Source organism: Carassius gibelio, chromosome A5, assembly GCF_023724105.1.
Source record: "Carassius gibelio isolate Cgi1373 ecotype wild population from Czech Republic chromosome A5, carGib1.2-hapl.c, whole genome shotgun sequence".
NCBI classification, from domain to species: domain Eukaryota; kingdom Metazoa; phylum Chordata; class Actinopteri; order Cypriniformes; family Cyprinidae; genus Carassius; species Carassius gibelio.
This window is the reverse complement of record NC_068375.1, coordinates 12,082,208-12,103,177: the sequence shown is the minus strand read 5'-3', so window position 1 is coordinate 12,103,177 and position 20,970 is coordinate 12,082,208. Positions and strand designations below refer to the sequence as shown.

The 20,970-nt window shown below is 37.8% G+C and overlaps 1 protein-coding gene across 9 annotated transcripts in view; it reads left to right on the top strand.

Moving 5' to 3' along the window:
- The first annotated feature begins 606 nt into the window (after nucleotides 1–606).
- acaca (acetyl-CoA carboxylase alpha) overlaps nucleotides 607–20,970 on the top strand; it is a 52,760-nt gene continuing 32,396 nt past the window's right edge. For 7 of the 9 annotated variants that reach the window (XM_052591771.1, XM_052591774.1, XM_052591772.1 and 4 more), the window contains exons 1-17: nucleotides 649–849; nucleotides 2,909–3,164; nucleotides 8,437–8,569; nucleotides 9,942–10,080; nucleotides 10,396–10,505; nucleotides 11,115–11,196; nucleotides 11,301–11,399; nucleotides 15,563–15,669; nucleotides 15,750–15,860; nucleotides 15,953–16,162; nucleotides 16,303–16,473; nucleotides 17,520–17,681; nucleotides 18,743–18,906; nucleotides 19,110–19,260; nucleotides 19,416–19,519; nucleotides 19,807–20,034; nucleotides 20,778–20,928. In XM_052591771.1, coding sequence (XP_052447731.1) covers nucleotides 2,938–3,164; nucleotides 8,437–8,569; nucleotides 9,942–10,080; nucleotides 10,396–10,505; nucleotides 11,115–11,196; nucleotides 11,301–11,399; nucleotides 15,563–15,669; nucleotides 15,750–15,860; nucleotides 15,953–16,162; nucleotides 16,303–16,473; nucleotides 17,520–17,681; nucleotides 18,743–18,906; nucleotides 19,110–19,260; nucleotides 19,416–19,519; nucleotides 19,807–20,034; nucleotides 20,778–20,928 — 2,349 coding nt within the window. In that variant the 5' untranslated portion in view covers nucleotides 649–849; nucleotides 2,909–2,937. Of the gene's footprint in view, nucleotides 850–2,908; nucleotides 3,165–8,436; nucleotides 8,570–9,941; nucleotides 10,081–10,395; nucleotides 10,506–11,114; nucleotides 11,197–11,300; nucleotides 11,400–15,562; nucleotides 15,670–15,749; nucleotides 15,861–15,952; nucleotides 16,163–16,302; nucleotides 16,474–17,519; nucleotides 17,682–18,742; nucleotides 18,907–19,109; nucleotides 19,261–19,415; nucleotides 19,520–19,806; nucleotides 20,035–20,777; nucleotides 20,929–20,970 lie in introns of all 9 variants that reach the window. The other 2 variants (XM_052591770.1, XM_052591765.1) reach the window with 2 other exon arrangements.

Here is a 20,970-nt window from a genome sequence, read left to right as displayed (position 1 = left end):
CCAAAATGTATTTTCGATGCTTCCAAAAATTCTAACTGAACCCTCTGATGTCACATGGACTATTTTGAAGATGTTTTTCTTACCTTTCTGGACATGGACAGTAGACCGTGAACACAGTTTCAATGGGGGGACTGAGAGCTCTCGGACTAAATCTAAAATATGTTAAACTGTGTCCCGAAGATGAACAGAGGTCTTTATTGGTTTGGAACGACATGAGGGTGAGTTATTAATGACATAATTTACATTTTTCGGTGAACTAACCCTTTAAGAAGGATTAATAAATAAATACTAAAAGAGTAAATTACATTTATATATTTGGGGGTGGGGGTGTACATCCAGGACTAAATATACTTTAGATTACATGACTATTTCTCACAGCTTTGTAAAGCCCAAAATTTAAGTTTGTCTTGATGGCCTTTACTTTTCTAGTTGATAGATTGAATCCCCACATCAAATATATTAAAATCGTTTTCACTTGTTGTTTAATAGAACATTCTACACCAGAAAACACGTGTGTCTAACGTCAAATCATTGGGTACACCTTCCTTTTTATTTGCATGCGTGACCCCGCCCAATGCGAGGCGCGCAATACTATTGGTCCACTGATAGAGCGTGAGTGGTTGCATCGGTGAGGTCAAAGGACGACGTCCAGAAGTAACCCTCTCGCATCACACCACCGGGATGCTGCTGTCAAAGAGGACTGGAGCTCCAGAGTCTCTAGCATTATGCTGCTATATAGCCTTTTAACCATCATCGGAGCGGAGATGGGCTTCATATAGAAGGGAATTCAGTCGTTATCAAAACCTCGGTTTACACACCTCAGAATTGCTTGCAGACTCTTCTCGCACGGTGAGTACATAAGCGTGTTGCCCCGAGTGCCTGCTAACTGTAATGCTGCACATGACACGGCACATAACGTTACTGGACGGGTTTATAAAACATCAACCGTGTCTTTGGCTGGCAAAGCTTAACAGATCAGATGACAGGAGGTTTTGTGACGCATGAGTTAGCATATGTGCTAGGTTGAACCGATCCCACTGTTTCTAGGTATAAATTGAGACAGGCAGTTCATATGTTTGAAAGATGAAGAAGGAAACAACAATAATAATAATAATAATGATATATATATATATATATATATATATATATATATATATATATATATATATATATATATATCATACTGAGTGAAGGAAACCCGTTAAAAGGACTGCAGAAATTATAATTAAATTAGAATTAGAGCGTTAGAATTAAAGTGTTAAACGGTGTTTCACTCATGATTGAGGGTCCTTCGAGGCTGAGACTCGTTGATCAGGTTCATCAGGCTGGATGAGGTGCGGTTATAGTTTTACATGTGGCAGTCCTGCAGGTGAGTTGCTAAATCGAGGTACAGTAGTCAGACAGGTTCACTAGGAGTCAAACGTAACGATACATTAGATGCATTGATGGGATAAAAAAAAATAATCTTCTTTAATTGATATAAAGTCTAAATAGTAATAATAGATGAAAAACTTAGAAATTAGATTGTTGCATTGGAAACTAACTGAAATAATTTGAAGTTAAAGTGCTATAATACTGAAATAAAATACATTTAATGAAGGGGTGTAATAATAAAATAGAGCAAAGATACAAACAAAATAAGCAGGTTTTTAAAAAAAGTTTTTCAGGTGTTTAACAGTAATTTTCAAGCACAGAAATTTAAAAACAATTGTAAAATAACAGTGCACATTTTACTGTATAAATGAAAGACCAATCCTTGTTAAAGTTGCAAAAGCTATACAATCAAGAGAAGTGAGTGATTTGAGAATGAGCGCTGTACATACTCTCCCCCCACCTACAATTCCTGCCGGCCCGAGACTCGAACTCACAACCCTTCGATTGCAAGTCAGACTCTCTAACCACATTGTTAAAATAAAAAGTTGTATCTCTTACTATTACTTAATGTACCTGAGCTAACAATTACATCCAATGAACAGATTTGTAATTCAAAATCTTAATAAATACTATAATAGTAGATAATACTAAAATAGCACTGGTCAAAGTACCTTTGTATTATTTATTTATTACTGTTTTGTTATTGTACTATTCTTTTTTTCCAGTAAGGCGTGATTTGAATGGTTTCTGTTGCTTTATACCCTGTACGTGAATATGGCAAAGCAAGTTTCAACATACATTTCTAGAATGTACCCTTGAATCGAGAAAACCTTATGAAAATTAACATTTCGGTTACATATGTAATTCCTGATGGAGGGAATGGAGATGTTATGTTGTGTCGATTATTAGGGCTCTTTCTTGGGAGCCCCAACCACCTCTGAGTAGTAAAAAACAGGCCAGTGACCACTGGTGAGTGGAATTTGCATACCCAACCACTCCCCCTGTACATACAGGTATGTAAGGCGGTGGCGTGCATCCACTCATTCAGGTTTACGCTGAGACCGTGTCCCAGCATTTAGCGAGTAGTTCAGGGTTGTGGAAAGGGGCATTCCGCCTACGTTGTACGTCATCCGCTGGAAACCACTCTCTCAGGATTGTGTGTACGACAGTTACCGGAAGCTAGAGATTAAGATTCATTAAGTTGTAAAATGGATATTTTTCTTATATCTGGAGCTGTGTGTATTTCTTTTATAACAGATTGGTAAATTTTTTTGGAATTAAAATTTTGGGCTACCATGCACTCCCATTATCAAGCTTGGAAGATCCAGGATGTTTTTTAATATAGCTCCGATTGTAATTTTCTGAAAGAAGAATGTCATATACACCTAGGAGGGCTTGAGGCTGAGTAAATCATGGGGTAATTTTCATTTTTTGGGTGAACTATCCTTTCAAGTCAAATATTTCATTAAGAAACCTCCTTTTTGTTTTTGTCACTTGAATGTGAAATAATGACTCTATTCTCTCGCTTATATAGTGCTTGCAGCCTTCCAGCGTGGCCTAAGTATGGCAGAGCAGGACTCTACTGAGAAGAAGCCTCCAGCTGTGGCTGCGCTGCACTCTCACTTCATCGTGGGCTCTGTGTCCGAAGAAAACTCTGAGGACGAAACCACAGGGAAGCTGGACCTGCAGATGGAGGAAAATCCACGCTCTCTTTCCCCCTCTTCTGTCAGTTCAGACAGCACTTATGAGATGGGCTTCGACAGCCTGGACGGATCCTTGCACAATTTGAGGTCAGCGATGCTTTGTACTCCCATTTGCAGTTATTGTGACATGGAAGTCCACTTTAATAAAGTCTGAGTCATGCATGCTCTGCCAGGTGCTCAAGATCAGGGACATGGCCTTTGAAAAGCACTAGTTTCAAGATAAAACTAGTGCTGATTGTCTAAATAAGTAATTACATTTCTAAGTCCATGTGTATATGAGGGAGGTATGCAGCAACATTGTGCAAATTGGTGGCTTGAGGATACTTGGGTTCATCACTATGCTAAAATGTGCACAAGTGCCTCTCTGTGTGTTTGGTTAACTTCGGTTGCACTGCTAGTCTTTGGCAGTGTTTTCCATCTCTATGTGTCTCTCACAGACTTGCCATAATAGGCAGTTGAGTGTGAGTGCATCAAAGTGTTGATGCTTCAGGAATAGATTGGAGTTCAACATTAGGCTGTTTGACATTTCCTGGAATAGTGTTAATGTAATGCTCAAGGACCTGAACTGTTGGCAAAAGCTTTTATGTTCAGTTCTTCATAGAACTCCAGGTCCAGGTCATGATTTTATAGTTAACCTCCATTTGCTCTGCAAAACATTTCCTGCTGTCACCACAGTGCGGAACTATTTGGAGATGTTAAACCTCCTTTTTGTTGTTTTTACTTTTGACTTGAATGTGAAATAATGGCTCCTGATCATAATCATCCTGCATGATCGTGAAACCCATCGCACGGGACAACACTTGATGTGGGGGTAGAGACTCGTGTGTGTGTGTGTGTGTGCGGGATGTGTAAGAATAATTAGGGTGAGCTCACACTAGGCAATCTTAACCACCAAAGCCTGGTTCATTTGCTAGTGTGATCACTTCATTTAGCTGTCCCTGGCTCGGTTGAAAGAGGTGGGCAAGAGCGCGGTTCAGTTATATATAGATCAGTGAGTGTGAGCGTTAACCACGCCGGAGCTCATATCTTCTGATACGTGCTGCATGATTGCGTGAATATTTCTGAGCAGCAAAATCAATAGATGTGTAAAGTAATATATTGTGAGAGGGCCTTGTGTTACCGCATCCCATACAACTCAAAATAAGAAACCATAAAGTTAACAAAACAATGCACTCCACTGCGCTGAGCAAGCGCTTCTCTGCATTCTTTTCTGTTAAAAATAACAGTGGACAGTGGTTTGTGAATGTTGATGCTAAGCCTAAATAATTTGACCGCAAGCATCCCCCTCCTGTGACCCATGATTTGTCAAGATGTGTATTCCGAGTCGGTGAGCAACAGACATTCATAATAATAAAAAAACTGCTTAAACGATCAATTAATGCTTTAACACGATAATAACGTGTTAACTTGCCCAGTCCTTTTATATATATATATATATATATATATATATATATATATATATATATATATATATATATATATATATATATATATATATACACACACACACACACGCTCACCCAAAGGATTATTAGGTACACCTGTTTATTTTCTCATTAAAGGTGCCATATGCAAAAATTGTGGTAAAAATATCCATAACATGACCTACACGCATCAAAAGAATGAGAAGAAATAAGGGCGATGATGTCATTAAAAAAATGTCAAGTTATAGTGCTGCAGAGATATCAACCTTAATTAGCATTAGCATTACTAGCCCCGGCCCGACAGGTGTCGTAATACCAGTTTTGGCCATGGGAGGCGGTATGCGGGCAACATAACCACCAGCCAACCTGCAATACACGAATAACTCGCACGGCTTCTGGGCGTGCCTGAACCTGATGTCAATCATGTGGAAAGTACAGCCCAGTACTTTCATTGAAAGTTCATTGAGCATTTCAGTTCCGGGAAGAGAGCGCCACCCACTACAGGGAAACAACCGCGCTCGGAATCACAAATCAAATTAACATCGGCACTGCTTTTAATCGCTGGAGACAACCGATGGACCTGAAAGAAATGAGGTTCGACTCCAAACTTGCAACATTTCTTTTGCATTGGTAAGTTAGATGCTGTTAGTGTTTCGATAGAAGTTTGTTTTGTATGTTTGTGTATTTGTTTTCGGGAAGTTATAACATAGAAATGTATCGAAGGCTGTTCGATAAACGTGCTAATGTTAGCGATGGCTAACCGTAGCTGTGTTTGATAATTAGCTAGCTATAACTTAACGTTACCCATTTTATTATATCATAACTAACCTGCTCTGTCTAGTCTGTTGGTCTCCGTGTCCTCTTTGCTTTGTGGTTTTTCTGTGCGTGAAAAAATTAATGTGTGGCGTGAAAGCGTGTGAAAGGAGTCAATTGCGTGTGTCTCACGGTGAATGCTTGAGAGTTGGCACATTAGTTCTCAAGCAGAATAAAGGACAGGTTGATTATTGCTGTTTAGCATTTGTATAAATCTATGATGTGTCCCTGTTTGCGTACAGGGACATACAAAATAAATTAAAAGTGATACGTGGACCAAGGTGTCTGAGATTGTTCATTTTAAGTAAAGAATCCTAATATTTCGTCCACAAAAATATTTAATGAGGTTAACTTATAACTCCCTGTGGTTAGTCTGCACAAGATCAACAAGCTTGTTTGCTTTGCGGCCGCTTTAAATACAAAATAAGGATTCGATCTACGTTAGAGCGTCTGAGCGCTCACAAATCTTTCTGCAGCGTCGTGAGCAGAGCGGCAAGAGCCATTTTTGACGCTCTAGACGCCGGCGGTGTGAACGCACAGTTAGGCTTCGGCTATGGCTGTAGTGTTGTTGTGAAAGTAGGGGCGGAGCATGGAGACTATGCTGTTTCTCGTTTGTTACTCTAGAGTAGACCAATTCACTTTATTGAGGCATACTGCCCCCATCTGGTATGGAATGTGGAGTATGATTTAATTTTTTTTTGCCAAATATTACAGATGGCACCTTTAATGCAATTATCTAATCAACCAATCACATGGCAGTTGCTTCAATGCATTTAGGGGTGTGGTCCTGGTCAAGACAATATCCTGAACTCCAAACTGGGAAAGAAAGGTAATTTAAGAAATTTTGAGCGTGGCATGGTTGTTGGTGCCAGACGGGCAGGTCTGAGTATTTCACAATCTGCTCAGTTACTGGGATTTTCACGCACAACCATTTCTAGGGTTTACAAAGAATGGTGTGAAAAGGGAAAAACATCCAGTATGCGGCAGTCCTGTGGGCAAAAATCCCTTGTTGATGCTAGAGGTCAGAGGAGAATGGGCCGACTGATTCAAGCTGATAGAAGAGCAACTATAACCACTCGTTACAACCGAGGTATGCAGCAAAGCATTTGTGAAGCCACAGCACGCACAACCTTGAGGCGGAACCTACAACAGCAGAAGACCCCGCCGGGTACCACTCATCTCCACTACAAATAGGAAAACGAGGCTAAAATTTGCACGAGCTCACCAAAATTGGACAGTTGAAGACGGGAAAAAGTTTGCATGGTCTGATGAGTCTCGATTTCTGTTGAGACTTTCAGATGGTAGAGTCAGAATTTGGCGTAAACCGAATGAGAACATGGATCCATCATGCCTTGTACCCACTGTGCAGGCTGGTGGTGTAATGGTGTGGGGGAAGTTTTTGCGTTCTGTAAGTCTGATGTAGACACGGTGTTACTCGCATATTGAGAAGAAACAAAGCAATCTTAGTGTACGATCGTAGGCCTTCCACTCATTGATTCTCTGCAGTTCTCTTCACCAACATTTACACAGGTGCTACTTCTTGCCTTAAGCCTTATTTTGTTACGCAGATGTTTTCTTCTTTTGTTTTTTATTAGCCATCTCCATCTTTCTGTTGCTCATCTCAGCTAATGTCCAACCTGTAGACTGAAAGCTCTCTCTTCTGCATCATCAGTAGACACGCCCCTTTCTGCTGATTGGCTACAAGTTTGTTTTGCTATTCGGCCCAATTCAGTTTTCCAAAGCGCTTTTGAAAAACTGCTTGCCCTGCCTTTAAGGCAATTATAATACAGCATTTCATGCTGTTCTCCGAGCTTGTCAATCAACATTAGCGTGCCACCTACAGGATAACGGAAGGATATCTCTGCACAAATCTTTTCCACATGTGTTCAGAGATTAAAATATGAAGTTTACAAAATGTTTTTTCATATATTAGTGCTATGACCCAGAACCTGCCCCACCTTAATTTACGGTCAGGAGCTGCAACTGGTTATACGTCATGCTTCAGTGTTTAACCAAAGCCTCATATGAGGATGGGGTGGCGGTGTCGAAACTGTCTGAGTGGACCAATATGCCACTCCTTTCTATAATACTCTACTCTACTATTGGTCAAGGGGAGGGGAAGTGCAAAGGAAGTACAAAACATTATTTTTGCCTAAGGAGAAAGAAGAGGAGGAGAGACATTCCAGTCTTTCCCTCTTAAAGGAGCACTTTGTGTGTGCCAGCAACTCCGACTTGAAGCAATATTGTATTCAGGTTACACCTGAAGGATTTGTTAGGGATAGTGTACTACTATACTACTAATTCTATTTTTGCAGTATACAGTATGTATGTCATGCAAAGTATGCATTTTCTCTGTCTAGAGTAACCAAATGACCTACATGTGCCAACCCGGGAATATTGTGTGATATTCCGTATCCCATAATGCAGTGCACTTAACCTTATTTTTCCAGAAGAACCAGAACCAGAAGTAATAACTGCCTTCTTGATTCAAGAATCAGACTCCAAAAGTTAAGACATACAGTATTTACACTAAACTGGATATGCAAACAAACTGTTGTTATATCCAAGATGATAACTGGATCCCTTGCCTAATTTTAACATGCACGTAGCATGGTACTGTTTGACATGCAGCATGTAGCATAATGCTTGTATGTATGTTTCACATAATGCTTTAGGCTGTATACAGTATGTTTACTGTGTAGTATGGAGTCTGATATTGTTCCATTCTAAACATAGCAAAATTTTTCCCTTCGGTAACTTTTAAGAGATCAATTTATTCAGCCAGTTATCACTTTTTAATTTTAACTATGTAAAAAAAGGGACGCAAATAAAGCCTTCAAAAGCATGGGAATGTCATGGAGGATATAGAAAACGGTGAACATATATTGTTCTATTTCTATTGCATTGCCTAAATTAAACATATAATTTTTACTTAAAATGTGCTCTTGAGGTCACATCAAATTTTTTTTTTTTTCTCCTTGAAATTCTAAAAATCCAATCCAAAACGACCGGCAATGCTGTCAGTTTCCTAGCATGTGTATTGCTGTGGTGTTAACCTCTTTGTATTCAGTGTTTCTCAGTCTATATTGTGAATTATGATGGTGTTGTGTGTGTTTCTCAAGGCCTAGCATGTCAGGACTTCACCTCGTGAAGCAGGGCAGGGACCGCAGACGCATCGACCTGCAGAGGGACTTTACTGTCGCTTCCCCCGCTGAGTTCGTCACCCGCTTTGGTGGTAACAAAGTCATTGAGAAGGTAAAATGAACGTCTGATATTCTATACGTGTGTGATGCAGTGTTATTAGTGTCATTGAGAAACTATTCTAGATTTATATTGATTACATTTTATTTTTATATTTTACACTTTTAATCTAATTAAGAAGATTTTTAATTGAAAATAAAAATTTTGTTGTTTTGTTATTTTTAATGTAAATGATCTTTTAATGTCCATACGGTTTTATTATTTTAGTTTGAGTTATTTTATTACAAATTAAACTAAATGAAATGGAGAAATGTTTCCTTGGCAACTAGTTGAAATTAGGGTACATTTTGACCACTATTTTAATTTAGTCTTAGTTTTATTCCTGTGTCAAATGTAACTTTTAGTTTTTTATCATATTTAGTCATAATCGTGTTTTAGTTAAGTTGACATTAAGTTTTAAACGACTAAATGTCTGGGAATTTTAGTCTAGTTTTAGTCATTGGAAACTTGCATAGTTGCGTCATATTTTCGTCTTACTGTATAATGGTTGATATGATGAAAAAAAGATTTTGCTCAACTTTAATCGCAATGATTGTTGTCATTTGGGAAATTAATTTTTATATTCCATCAGATTTTGCTCTTTTACCAGTAAGGACAAATCAATAGAATATCGACCCGTATGCATGGTTTATATTACTGGCAACTGGCTTAACAGAGAAATTCCTAATAATAATTCCAATAATTCCAAATGTCGTCAATGTTTTTCTTTTAAAACAATGGCAAAAAGACTCCTTGTCGCACAGAGGTTGTACAAGTAACGTTACAATCCGCAAACATTATCGCAAACAATACAGCCGAGATCTATGACAGAACACAGACTGCCTCATTGACAAAAATGTTTGGTTATAGTTTTCATTAATGAAATTAACACTAGTTGAAATAAAATAAGATGGATTTTTTATTTTATTTTAATACATTTCAGTTAACTTTTTTTTATATATAACTGACAGTGCTGTCAAACAATTAATCGCGATTAATCGCATCCAAAATAAGAGGTTTTGTTTGCATATGTATGTGTTCTGTGTATATTTATGTATATATAAATACACCCACACAGTGTAATTTTTTTTTTTTGATTTACATGTCTATATTTATATTCATATAATTTATATTATGAATTAATATATTAAATATATAAAAATAAAATATTTTTCTGAAATATAGAAGTGAATGTGTATTTATATATACATATACACTGTACACATACATATATTATGTAAACAAAAACTTTTATTTTGGATTTGTTTAATCACGATTAATTATTTGACAGCACTAGTAACTGAATGTTGTTGTTTTTTTGTTTTTTTTTTACTATAAACAACCCTGGTGTAGTGACTGTTGTGAATATCATGTTTTGTTTTGACAGGTGCTCATTGCCAACAATGGCATTGCTGCAGTCAAGTGCATGCGCTCCATCCGTCGCTGGGCTTATGAAATGTTTCGGAATGAACGGGCCATACGCTTCGTCGTCATGGTTACTCCGGAGGACCTCAAGGCCAATGCAGGTGCGTGTACAAGTGCTGAACTTAACTGTTACATCATAAGAGTTTAAAAAAAACAAATAGCTGGAGGACACCTTCCCCCACTCCTGACTCCATCATAATGTAATCCAGGAAAAAGCCATGCTGTGCTGGCAAATGTATTTAGCAAGGAATGTCTTCAGAGGCCCTTCTCTTTGTCAGTGCAAGCATGGCCTACTTAGCATTGAACAAATTCAGTGAAGTGAAAATTATTTGTGAATAGCCTTGTAATCTCAAATATTTTGTATATATGTACTCAATTAAATACTTAGTTAAACATATGTATAACTCTATCCACAGAGTACATCAAGATGGCAGATCACTATGTACCTGTCCCAGGAGGGACAAACAACAACAACTATGCTAATGTGGAACTCATTCTGGACATAGCCAAACGAATTCCCGTTCAGGTAAATGCATGCAAGGTTTGACGGCTGCTGTTCAAAGCAAATTAAGTGGCTATTTATTTTATTTTTCTACTCCGTTTTTACATTTAAATCAGGTTGCACAATTATTGTGTGAAATTAATTTCGTAACTTATTGTGAAATAAAAGTATGATTTTTATTTATTTATTTTTTTATAAAGAGCACAGTTGTATTATTGCAATAGTAATATGTTTCTGTCTATTTTTTTATTTTATTTTAATCAGAGTTTAAAAAAGCTAAAAGCAATGAAGAATATTTGCGTTGTAGGATTCTTTCTCAAAAATTTTAATCATATCCCGTTTATACCCAATATTGTAATATATTATGAAATAGCAATATAAAACAATAAATATAAAATGCTTAATAATAATAATAATAATAATAAAAATATTAAATATTTGTTTGCCTGCATATCATGTAGCCATTAACCAACATCAGAGAACTGTGAATGTTTTGTAAAATTATTATGGAGATATTAGGGTATACTTCAAGAAATGTATTTTTTAAAAGGGTCTAGCTGACACATAATTTTGGCAATCTCTCTTTAAGTTGCTTTGGATAAAACTATCTGTTAAATGCATGAATGTCTTTAGGCCGTGTGGGCCGGTTGGGGTCATGCTTCTGAGAACCCCAAACTCCCTGAATTGCTGCACAAGAATGGCATCGCCTTCATGGGTGAGATTGAGCTATGACAATAAGCCTTACCACACCACATTGATAAAAATGTTCACATATGTGATGGTATTGCTCTTAATTTAGTGGTTGGTATCTTTTATTAGGTCCACCTAGTCAGGCTATGTGGGCTCTTGGGGATAAGATCGCCTCTTCTATTGTGGCCCAAACAGCTGGCATTCCCACACTACCCTGGAGTGGAACAGGTTAGTTCAGCATCAGACTTACTGAATTGTTAATGTTCCTTTCAATGATGTCTATTTCAAAATGAAGCATTTTTTTGTGTGTGTGTAATCAAGGCTTGTGAATCTTTACTTAATATAATTTCTGACTGGAAATGTGGATGTGATCTAGTCCTGGTTAGGGATGTAATGGTATGAAAATTTACATGACCTGGATCAAACCAGAGGACACTGCTACACCTGCAGCACTCTCCAATAATTTCTCGTTTTCCCACTCCCCCCGTTTGACTGGAAGAGGTGGAGGTACTGGTCTGCTCATCTCTAATGACTGGAAATGTAATCCTTTACCATCTTTGGGTATCAACAGCTCCTTTGAATCTCATTCAGTTACTGTTACCTACCCTTTTAAAATACATTTTGTAGTTGTCTGTCGACCCCCAGGACCACTGGGTAACTTTTTGGATGAATTAGATGTGTTGCTCTGAACCTTTTCTGAGGATAGTACTCCCCTAGTTATGCTTGGAGATTTCAACATCCATCTATATAAACCTCTGTTTGCTGATTTCCTCTCTCTGCTTGCCTCTTTTGATCTCAACCGAGTGTCAACTACTGCTACTCACAAATCGGGCAACCAACTGGACCTTATTTATACACGACACTACTCTACTGATCATGTTCTGGTTACTCCACTGCACATGTCGGATCACTTCCTCCTCACTCTTAACCTCAACATGGTCACTGACACATCACTTACCCCTCCACATGTTATCTTTCGACGTAACCTAAGCACACTTTCACCCTCCCGGCTATCTGCAATGGTTTCATCTTCACTTCCTTCCCCTAAACTGTTTGCATCTTGTGCTATTCATACTTTCTGCTCCACTCTTACATCTTGTTTAGACACTGTTTGCCCCTTATCTTCCAGGCCAGCCCGTAACACCCCTTCTGCCCCTTGGTTATCTGATGTTCTACGCGAACACCGTTCTAAGCTTAGAGCTTCTGAAAGGGTGTGGCGCAAGTCCAAAAATACTACTGACCTTATTGTGTATCAGTCACTCCTATCTTCTTTCTCTGCTAATGTCTCCTCTGCTAAAAAGACATACTACCATAACAAAATTAACAATTCATCTAACTCTCGCATGCTTTTTAAAACATTTTCCTCACTTCTTTGTCCTCCTCCTCCCCCTCCTGCTTTATCTCTAATAGCTGACGACTTTGCAACGTTTTTCATTAATAAAATTAAACTCATTAGTGCACAATTTTCCACACCACAATCATTCAAGCTCATATCACCAGCAAACTTACACTCATTTACATCCTTCTTTTCACTCTCTGAGGCAGAAGTCTCAAAACTCTTCCTTTCTAAACACCCTACTACTTGCCCGCTTGATCCTATTCCATGTCATCTTTTTCAAGCAATTTCTCCTGCAGTTATACCTGCACTCACTCACATCATCAACACTTCCCTCCACACTGGTGTTTTCCCTCATCATTTAGACAGGCACGTATAACTCCACTACTTAAGAAACCCAACCTCAACCCATCTCTTTTAGAGAACTACAGACCAGTTTCTCTTCTTGCTTTCATTGCAAAAACACTTGAAAGAGCTGTGTTCAAACATTTCTCACACACAACAATCTCCTTGACAGCAACCAATCTGGCTTCAGAAGTGGACATTCAACTCAGACAGCCTTGCTCTCAGTTGTTGAAGCTCTAAGACTGGCAAGAGCAGAATCCAAATCTTCAGTACTTATCCTGCTTGATCTGTACGCTGCTTTTGACATGATTAATCACCAGATCCTCCTATCAACCCTACTGGCAAATGGCATCTGAGGAACCACACTTCAGTGGTTTGAGTCTTACCTATCAGATAGGTCCTTTAAAGTATCTTGGAGAGGTGAGGTGTCCAAGTCTCAACATCTAACTACTGGGGTGCCTCAGGGCTCAGTTCTTGGACCTCTTCTCTTCTCTGTCTACATGGCATCATTAGGTCCTGTCATTCAGAAACATGGCTTTTCATACCACTGCTATGCTGATAACACTCAACTGTACCTCTCATTCCATCCTGATGATCCGACGGTAGCTATTCGCATCTCAGCTTGTCTAACAGACAATTCTTCCTGGATGATGGACCATCACCTTCAACTCAACCTTGCCAAGACAGAACTGCTTGTGATTCCAGCAAACCCATCGTTCCATCACAATTTCACTATCAAGTTAGGCACTTCAACCATAACTCCTTCAAAAACAGCTAGAAGCCTTGGAGTTTGATGATCAGCTGACTTTCTCAGAGCACATTGCTAAAACTGTCCGATTCTGCAGATTTGCTTTATTCAACATCAAGAAGATCAAGCCCTTTCTTTCGGAACATGCTGCACAACTCTTTGCTCGAGCTCTTGTTCTGTCCAGGCTGGACTATTGCAATGCCCTCTTGGCAGGTCTTCCAGCTAATTCTATCAAACCTTTACAATTAATTCAGAACATGGCAGCAAGATAAATTTTTAATGAGCCAAAAAGAATACACTTCACACCTCTGTTTATCAATTTGCACTGGCTTCCAATAGCTGCTCGCATAAAATTCAAGGCATTGTTGTTTCACTACCAAACTTCCACTGGCTCTGCACCCATTTACCTAATTTTGTTACTTCAGACTTATGTGCCCTCTAGAAGCTTGCGTTCTGCAAGTGAATGTCACTTGATTGTGCCATCCCAAAGAAGCACAAAGTCACTTTTACAGACTTTTAAATTAAATGTTCCCTCCTGGTGGAATGACCTTCCCAACTCAATCCGAGCAGCTGAGTCCTTAGCCATCTTCAAGAATCGGCTTAAAACACATCTCTTCCATCTTTATTTGACCCTCTAACTGTAACACTCAATATTCTAATTCTAATCTTAAAAAATCTAACTACCTTTCTAATCTTTTTGTATTTTTTCTTTTCATTTATTATGCAATTATATATATGTGTGTATGTGTAAAGACCTCTAACTAGCTTGCTCTATTCTTTTTTTTATTCTATCTGTTTTCTTTTTATTTATTATATTATTTAAAATCCCATGCTACGTGTACTGTGTTAACCTACCTGAGACTTGTTGTAGCTAGGGGTGCTCCGATCACGATCGGCCGATCGTTATGCGCATCTCGTCAGTAAAGCCGGTTCTCTAATCAGCGGTTAATTCCATCAGGTGCGTGATTTCACATAGAGCAGCTGTTACTACACAGAGCCGTTGTTAATTGAGAAGATGCACCAAAAAACGCTGAAAATTAACGTGATTTGTGCATCTTCTCTATTAACAACGGCTCTGTGTAGTAACAGCTGCTCTATGAGAAATCACGCACCTGATGGAATTAACCGCTGATTAGAAAACCGGCTTTACTGACAAGATGCGCATAACGATCGACCGATCGTGATCGGAGCACCCCTAGTTTTAGCACTTATATATCGTTGCTCTTTTTGTTGTTTTTGATTGCTTCCACTGTCTTCATCTGTAAGTCGCTTTGGATAAAAGCATCTGCTAAATGAATAAATGTAATGTAATTTAAATGTAAAATTTCTTAGCACGATTATAGTGACCAAAATGATCACAGTTATCAGTATTATCACGGTATTGTTATAATGTGCTGGAGATGTAAAAAAAGTACGTACAGACAAATCACTTATATTTAAAAATCAACAAACAACAAATAAAACGACTTTTTGTTTGCATAATCACTAAAACAGTAACATAACCATGATGTCCTGATTTTTAAATAACAACTTGACTGCAGCAATGTAGCAGCAAATTAGTTTCGAGCAGAGATTAACAAACTGTACAACTGAAAACTGCTTTATTCTGGACTGTATTCATTTATCGCCATTTGTAAAAATCGCGGTAATCTAATATGGTTTTAATGATAATAAAAAGATGAAACGGTAATACCAACCGTGGGGAATTTTATCATGATTTATCGTCAAACCGGTAATCGTTACGTCCCTAGTCCTGGTGTCATTATGTAGCCCTCCTGCCTGTGCTTGTACTGCCTCTGTCAGACACAGAATGAGAAGCATAATGAAATCAAAATAAAAATGTGTTTATTATGATATTTGTCATGTTAGGTTAAATTTGGCAGGGGTACTAACCCTTCCACACTCCCTTTCTGTCCAGCATTGACTACTATCTTGATTGTGGGTTTGGTTTCGTCTGTACAGGGCTGACAGTAGAATGGACAGAGAATGACCAGAAGAAAGGAATTATTAATGTCCCTTCAGAGCTGTATGAGCAGGGCTGTGTACATGATGTGGAGGCTGGACTGAAGGTATACTATACACTTACATCAAGGGTAACGTGACATTCAATTTAAGTCCAGTCAGTGAGAGAGCATGTTTTGATTGACAGGCGGCAGAACAAGTAGGCTACCCTGTAATGGTGAAGGCGTCTGAAGGCGGAGGAGGAAAAGGTATCCGGAAAGTCAACTGTGCAGAAGACTTCCCCAACCTCTTTAGACAGGTCCGAGTTGTTCTTCACTGCCACACTACAATATTACCCACCTGTTAACTTTCCAAAACTAACCACCGTACTTTTCCTTATGTGTTACTCAGGTTCAAGCTGAGGTTCCAGGTTCTCCCATCTTTGTCATGCAATTGGCCAAACACGCTCGCCACCTGGAGGTGCAGATCCTGGTTGACCAGTACGGTAACGCCATCTCTCTGTTCGGCCGTGACTGCTCCGTTCAACGTAGGCATCAGAAGATCATTGAAGAAGCTCCAGCAACTATTGCCACCTCTGATGTGTTTGAGGATATGGAGAAGGTATCACCGAATATCGTCTGATTCAGCAGTAGTCAAATGTTACTACTATATTTTCGTATAAGAAAGAATAAAGTATATGCCATCATGAGAAACTGGGTTACTTAAACCGAAAAAGTTAATTGTGCATCTGTCTGTTTCAGTGTGCAGTGAGGTTGGCGAAGATGGTGGGCTATGTGAGCGCAGGTACGGTGGAGTATCTCTACAGTCAAGACGGCAGCTTTTACTTCCTAGAGCTCAACCCTCGTCTTCAAGTGGAACATCCTTGTACTGAGATGGTGGCTGATGTTAATCTGCCTACGGCCCAACTGCAGGTCTGTATGAGAATTTGCATTTTAAAGGACTATTCAAGGCCAGGCAAAACAAAACAATACACAAAACAGAACAATACACAAAATAAAACAATACACAGAATAAAAACAAAAAAACAAAACAATACACAAAACAAAACAATACACAAAATAAAACAATGCACAGAATAAAAACAAAAAAACAAAACAATACACAAAACAGAACAATACACAAAACAAAAAACAAAACACAGAAATACACAAAACACAGAAATACACAAAACAAAACATTCCTTCCCTCCCTCCTTCCTTCATCTCTTCCTTCCTTACTGGTTGGACTTTTGCAGTTTCATTCATTTAGTTAATTATTGCCTTATTATCGTCACTAGGTTTGTAAAATTAAAGAAAAGATGCCTTTACAATAATCCAAATCCTCAGCTTTTCCTTAATTTCAAAATTTTATAATTAAAATCTTATGCTACAGTCACTTTATTTTTCTTTTGCATTTTTTTTGTAGTCATCATCAGCAGGCCACAGATGCTGCCAATAGAGCAAAAGGTTGCATTTACCTAAAATCTTGCTTTACTATATCTCTAGACTGGCAGTATCTAGTGAACTACACAGCACAGTCTCCGACTCTTGTCATGTGACCACTGTCTTTGCTATGTAGGTCACTTGGCTTAGGCCATTGTGCTGTGGGTTCAGTGGGGGTGAAAGAGGGGGGTTGATGCACTTATGTAACACACAAAGATTGCTGCACATGAATGAGGGGAATTGATGGTGAGAGAAAAAGAGAGACAGACAAAGGGAAACAGAGAGAGAAACACAATGAGGAGGTATTCATCAATTGCATAACCAAGGGAGTGTAGAAATAAGAGGGAAAAGTGGATATTTAATGATTGAAGATATATGAACTCATGTCTCTTCTTCAACACATTTTATTCATATTTAAAGGCCAAAATATCATAGAGACCTATTTTAAAATGTATGCAGAATTTTACCGTGAAAATTGATAATGCTTTCTTTTTTCTTTTTTGGTCATTATGTGACACTTTTGTTCTGTCATTTAGATTGCTATGGGCATCCCACTTCACCGAATTAAAGACATCAGGGTGATGTACGGGATGCAGCCATGGGGAGACACCCCTATTGACTTTGATGGACTCTCCACCACCCCCTCTCCACGAGGACATGTTATTGCAGCTCGAATTACTAGCGAGAACCCAGATGAGGTGTGTGATCCTGATATTTAAAGTATCAAAATGTACAAATTTAATAAACTCTGATGTTGATTTCACATGCAAAGGAAGTGTCTTTGAAGTCTTAAAAACAAGAAATTGCTTGTTTAATTCAATTTGCAGAAGCTGGAAAAAACTTTTGAAAATTTTTAATATAACAAAATGTAATATACACTAAAATTGAAAAGTTTGGGGTAAGGACTTTTTTTTTTAAGCAATTAATACTTTTATTTAGTAAGATCACATTCAATTGTTCAAAAGTGAAAATAAGGATGTTTACAATGTTACAAAAGACTTTCACTGTAAGATACTGTATTAATACAGTAAGACTTAAGTACTGTTCTTTTGAACTTTCTATTCAATAAAGAATCCTAATAAATGTTCCATGGTTTCCTCAAAAATATTAATAAGTAGCACAAATTGATTGATTTAAGTTACAAAAAATATAGCTTTGGCAGCACAGGAATAACTTGCATTCAAAAGTGTATTAGATAGATAGATAGATAGATAGATAGATTGTGATTTATTAATTGCGATTATCACAATTTACATTTAATGAGGTTTCTACCATTGTTTGATGAAACAACATGCCGTATTTTTATATGGAAATAAACAATCTGAAAAAAGTAAAAATATAAATGAAAAAAAAAAACTAATCTTAAGCACGCAGAATCACATGAGTGGACTCTGAACGATTAATTGCCATTTTTGAACGATTACGTAATTGTGGCATCCATAATTGTTATCGCGATTAGAAATGTGATTAATTGCGCAGCCCTAATTGATATTTATTATTAATAATATATATTTAAATATTTCACAAAATTACAGTTTTACAAAATTATTATTATTATTATTATTGTTGTTGTTATTTATTTTTTATTTTTTTTATAAATGTAGACTTGGTGAAAACATGTATTTCAAAAACATTTGCAAATTTGCTGACCCAAAAGTTTTGAATAGTTGTGTAAATATTATAGAATAGTATAAAGTAATTAGCATGTAAACAACTTTTGCTGATGAATTGTCTGTGTTGGGTGTTTTCGGTGTGCCAGGGGTTCAAACCCAGCTCAGGAACTGTCCAGGAATTAAACTTCCGAAGTAACAAGAATGTGTGGGGCTACTTCAGCGTGGCAGCTGCTGGAGGTCTGCACGAGTTTGCAGACTCTCAGTTTGGTCATTGTTTCTCCTGGGGAGAGAACCGCGAGGAGGCCATCTCGTAAGTATCTGATTTACAGAAGTGTAGAGCACAGCAGTCGTTACCCAGTCACCTTACTTCACTATGCGTTTTTTTTTTTAAACTGAAACATCTGTTAAATATACAATGTCTACAAATGGTTTACTTGCAGTTGACTGCATTGAATCTCTAAGCAATAGATAACCTGTTAAATATTATTTATTTTGCTGTGTGCATCATCTTAGAAACATGGTGGTGGCCCTCAAAGAGCTGTCTATCAGAGGAGACTTCAGGACAACGGTGGAGTATCTCATAAAGCTGCTTGAAACCGAAAGTTTCCAGCACAACAGCATCGACACGGGTTGGCTGGACAGACTCATCTCTGAGAAGATGCAGGTGCATGGAACAACCTTCTTCATTTCACATCACAACTCCTGCTTCCAGTCCTTTTCAGTCTTATAATCACCTGTGACAGCGGTACACTTCCTCACATCATTGTAATCGTGTGTGTGTGTGTGTGTGTGTGTGTGTGTGTGTGTGTGTGTGTGTAGGCCGAGCGTCCTGACACTATGCTGGGAGTAGTGAGTGGAGCTCTGCATGTGGCTGATGTCAACCTCAGGAACAGTGTGTCCAACTTCCTGCACTCACTGGAGAGGTAACAAACCATTTTACATAGCATCTTGAGAGCACGCTTAATTATTATACTTTTGTTTTATTGTTTGTATATAGTCCAAATGTGTGAGTATTAGGGCTGGGTAATTGTTTTGTTCATGCATCAGCAGAATAGCATAGATTGGTTTTGAAAAGAATGATTTTGGAGTTTAAGTATCAATGTCTATAGATGAAAATTGAGTAATCAGCCCTAATGAGTATATATGTAGATGTTATTGCAGAGATGGGAAGTTCTCATCATTTTTGCTCTTTTGTCGTGTGTGTCTGTAGAGGGCAGGTCTTACCTGCACACACTCTGTTGAACACAGCGGATGTTGAGCTGATCTATGAGGGGACCAAATATGTTCTGAAGGTGACCAGGCAGTCTCCTAACTCTTATGTGGTCATCATGAATGACTCTTTGGCAGAGGTGGATGTTCATCGGCTGAGCGATGGGGGTCTGCTGCTCTCGTATGACGGCAGCAGCTACACCACCTATATGAAGGAGGAGGTGGACAGGTAGGATTCTGAGTGGAAATACAGGATGTTAAACGCACTTCATGCGAGAGTCTTCATTTTTTTTTTTTTTTTTTTTGATACTTTTTTGGATAAAATGTTGGATACTTATGTGAACGAAAAAGACTATGGCATCAATAATGCATTCAATAAATCAATGCATTAGTTATTTATACAGCATATTTTAATGTTGTTGATTGATTAAAAAAAGAACTAATTCATTGCATCGATTTCTGTAATTAAACCTAACATTAAAACATTACAAAAAATTTTAATCATACATATTTTCACACTGAATCTCCAAATTAATGTGGAAACAGCATAAAGACAGTATTTAAAATATTTATTTAATGGCATCTTTTTACTAAATACCATCAATGCAGTATCACTGATGCCAGATACTGATGCTTCTTCAGTTAATTTAATTTAATTTAAATTAATTTATATACAGTGTGTGTATGTATGTATGTATGTATTTGTGTGTGTGTGTGTGTGTGTGTAGGGGGGTGTATAAAGTAAAATTAAATCAATTATATACTGTATATATATATATATATATATATATATATATATATATATAATCATCAAAAAATATAAAAGTAATTAAATTTTTTCAATTGTCTCTTCAACTGATCAAAAGCATGCTGTATTAATTGCGTTAATTATTTTTCATATCATGTAAAAAGTGTATGACAGAAATAGCTTGTAGGAAATCGTTTGAGTATGCATTTCACTTTATTCTTTAGGTATCGCATCATTATTGGTAACAAGACGTGTGTGTTTGAAAAAGAGAATGATCCTTCACTCCTGCGCTCGCCGTCAGCTGGGAAACTCATCCAGTATACTGTGGAGGACGGTGGACACGTGTTTGCTGGCCATTGTTACGCAGAAATAGAGGTGTGTTTGAGAGTTATCGATCAGCTTTACCTCATTTCCACA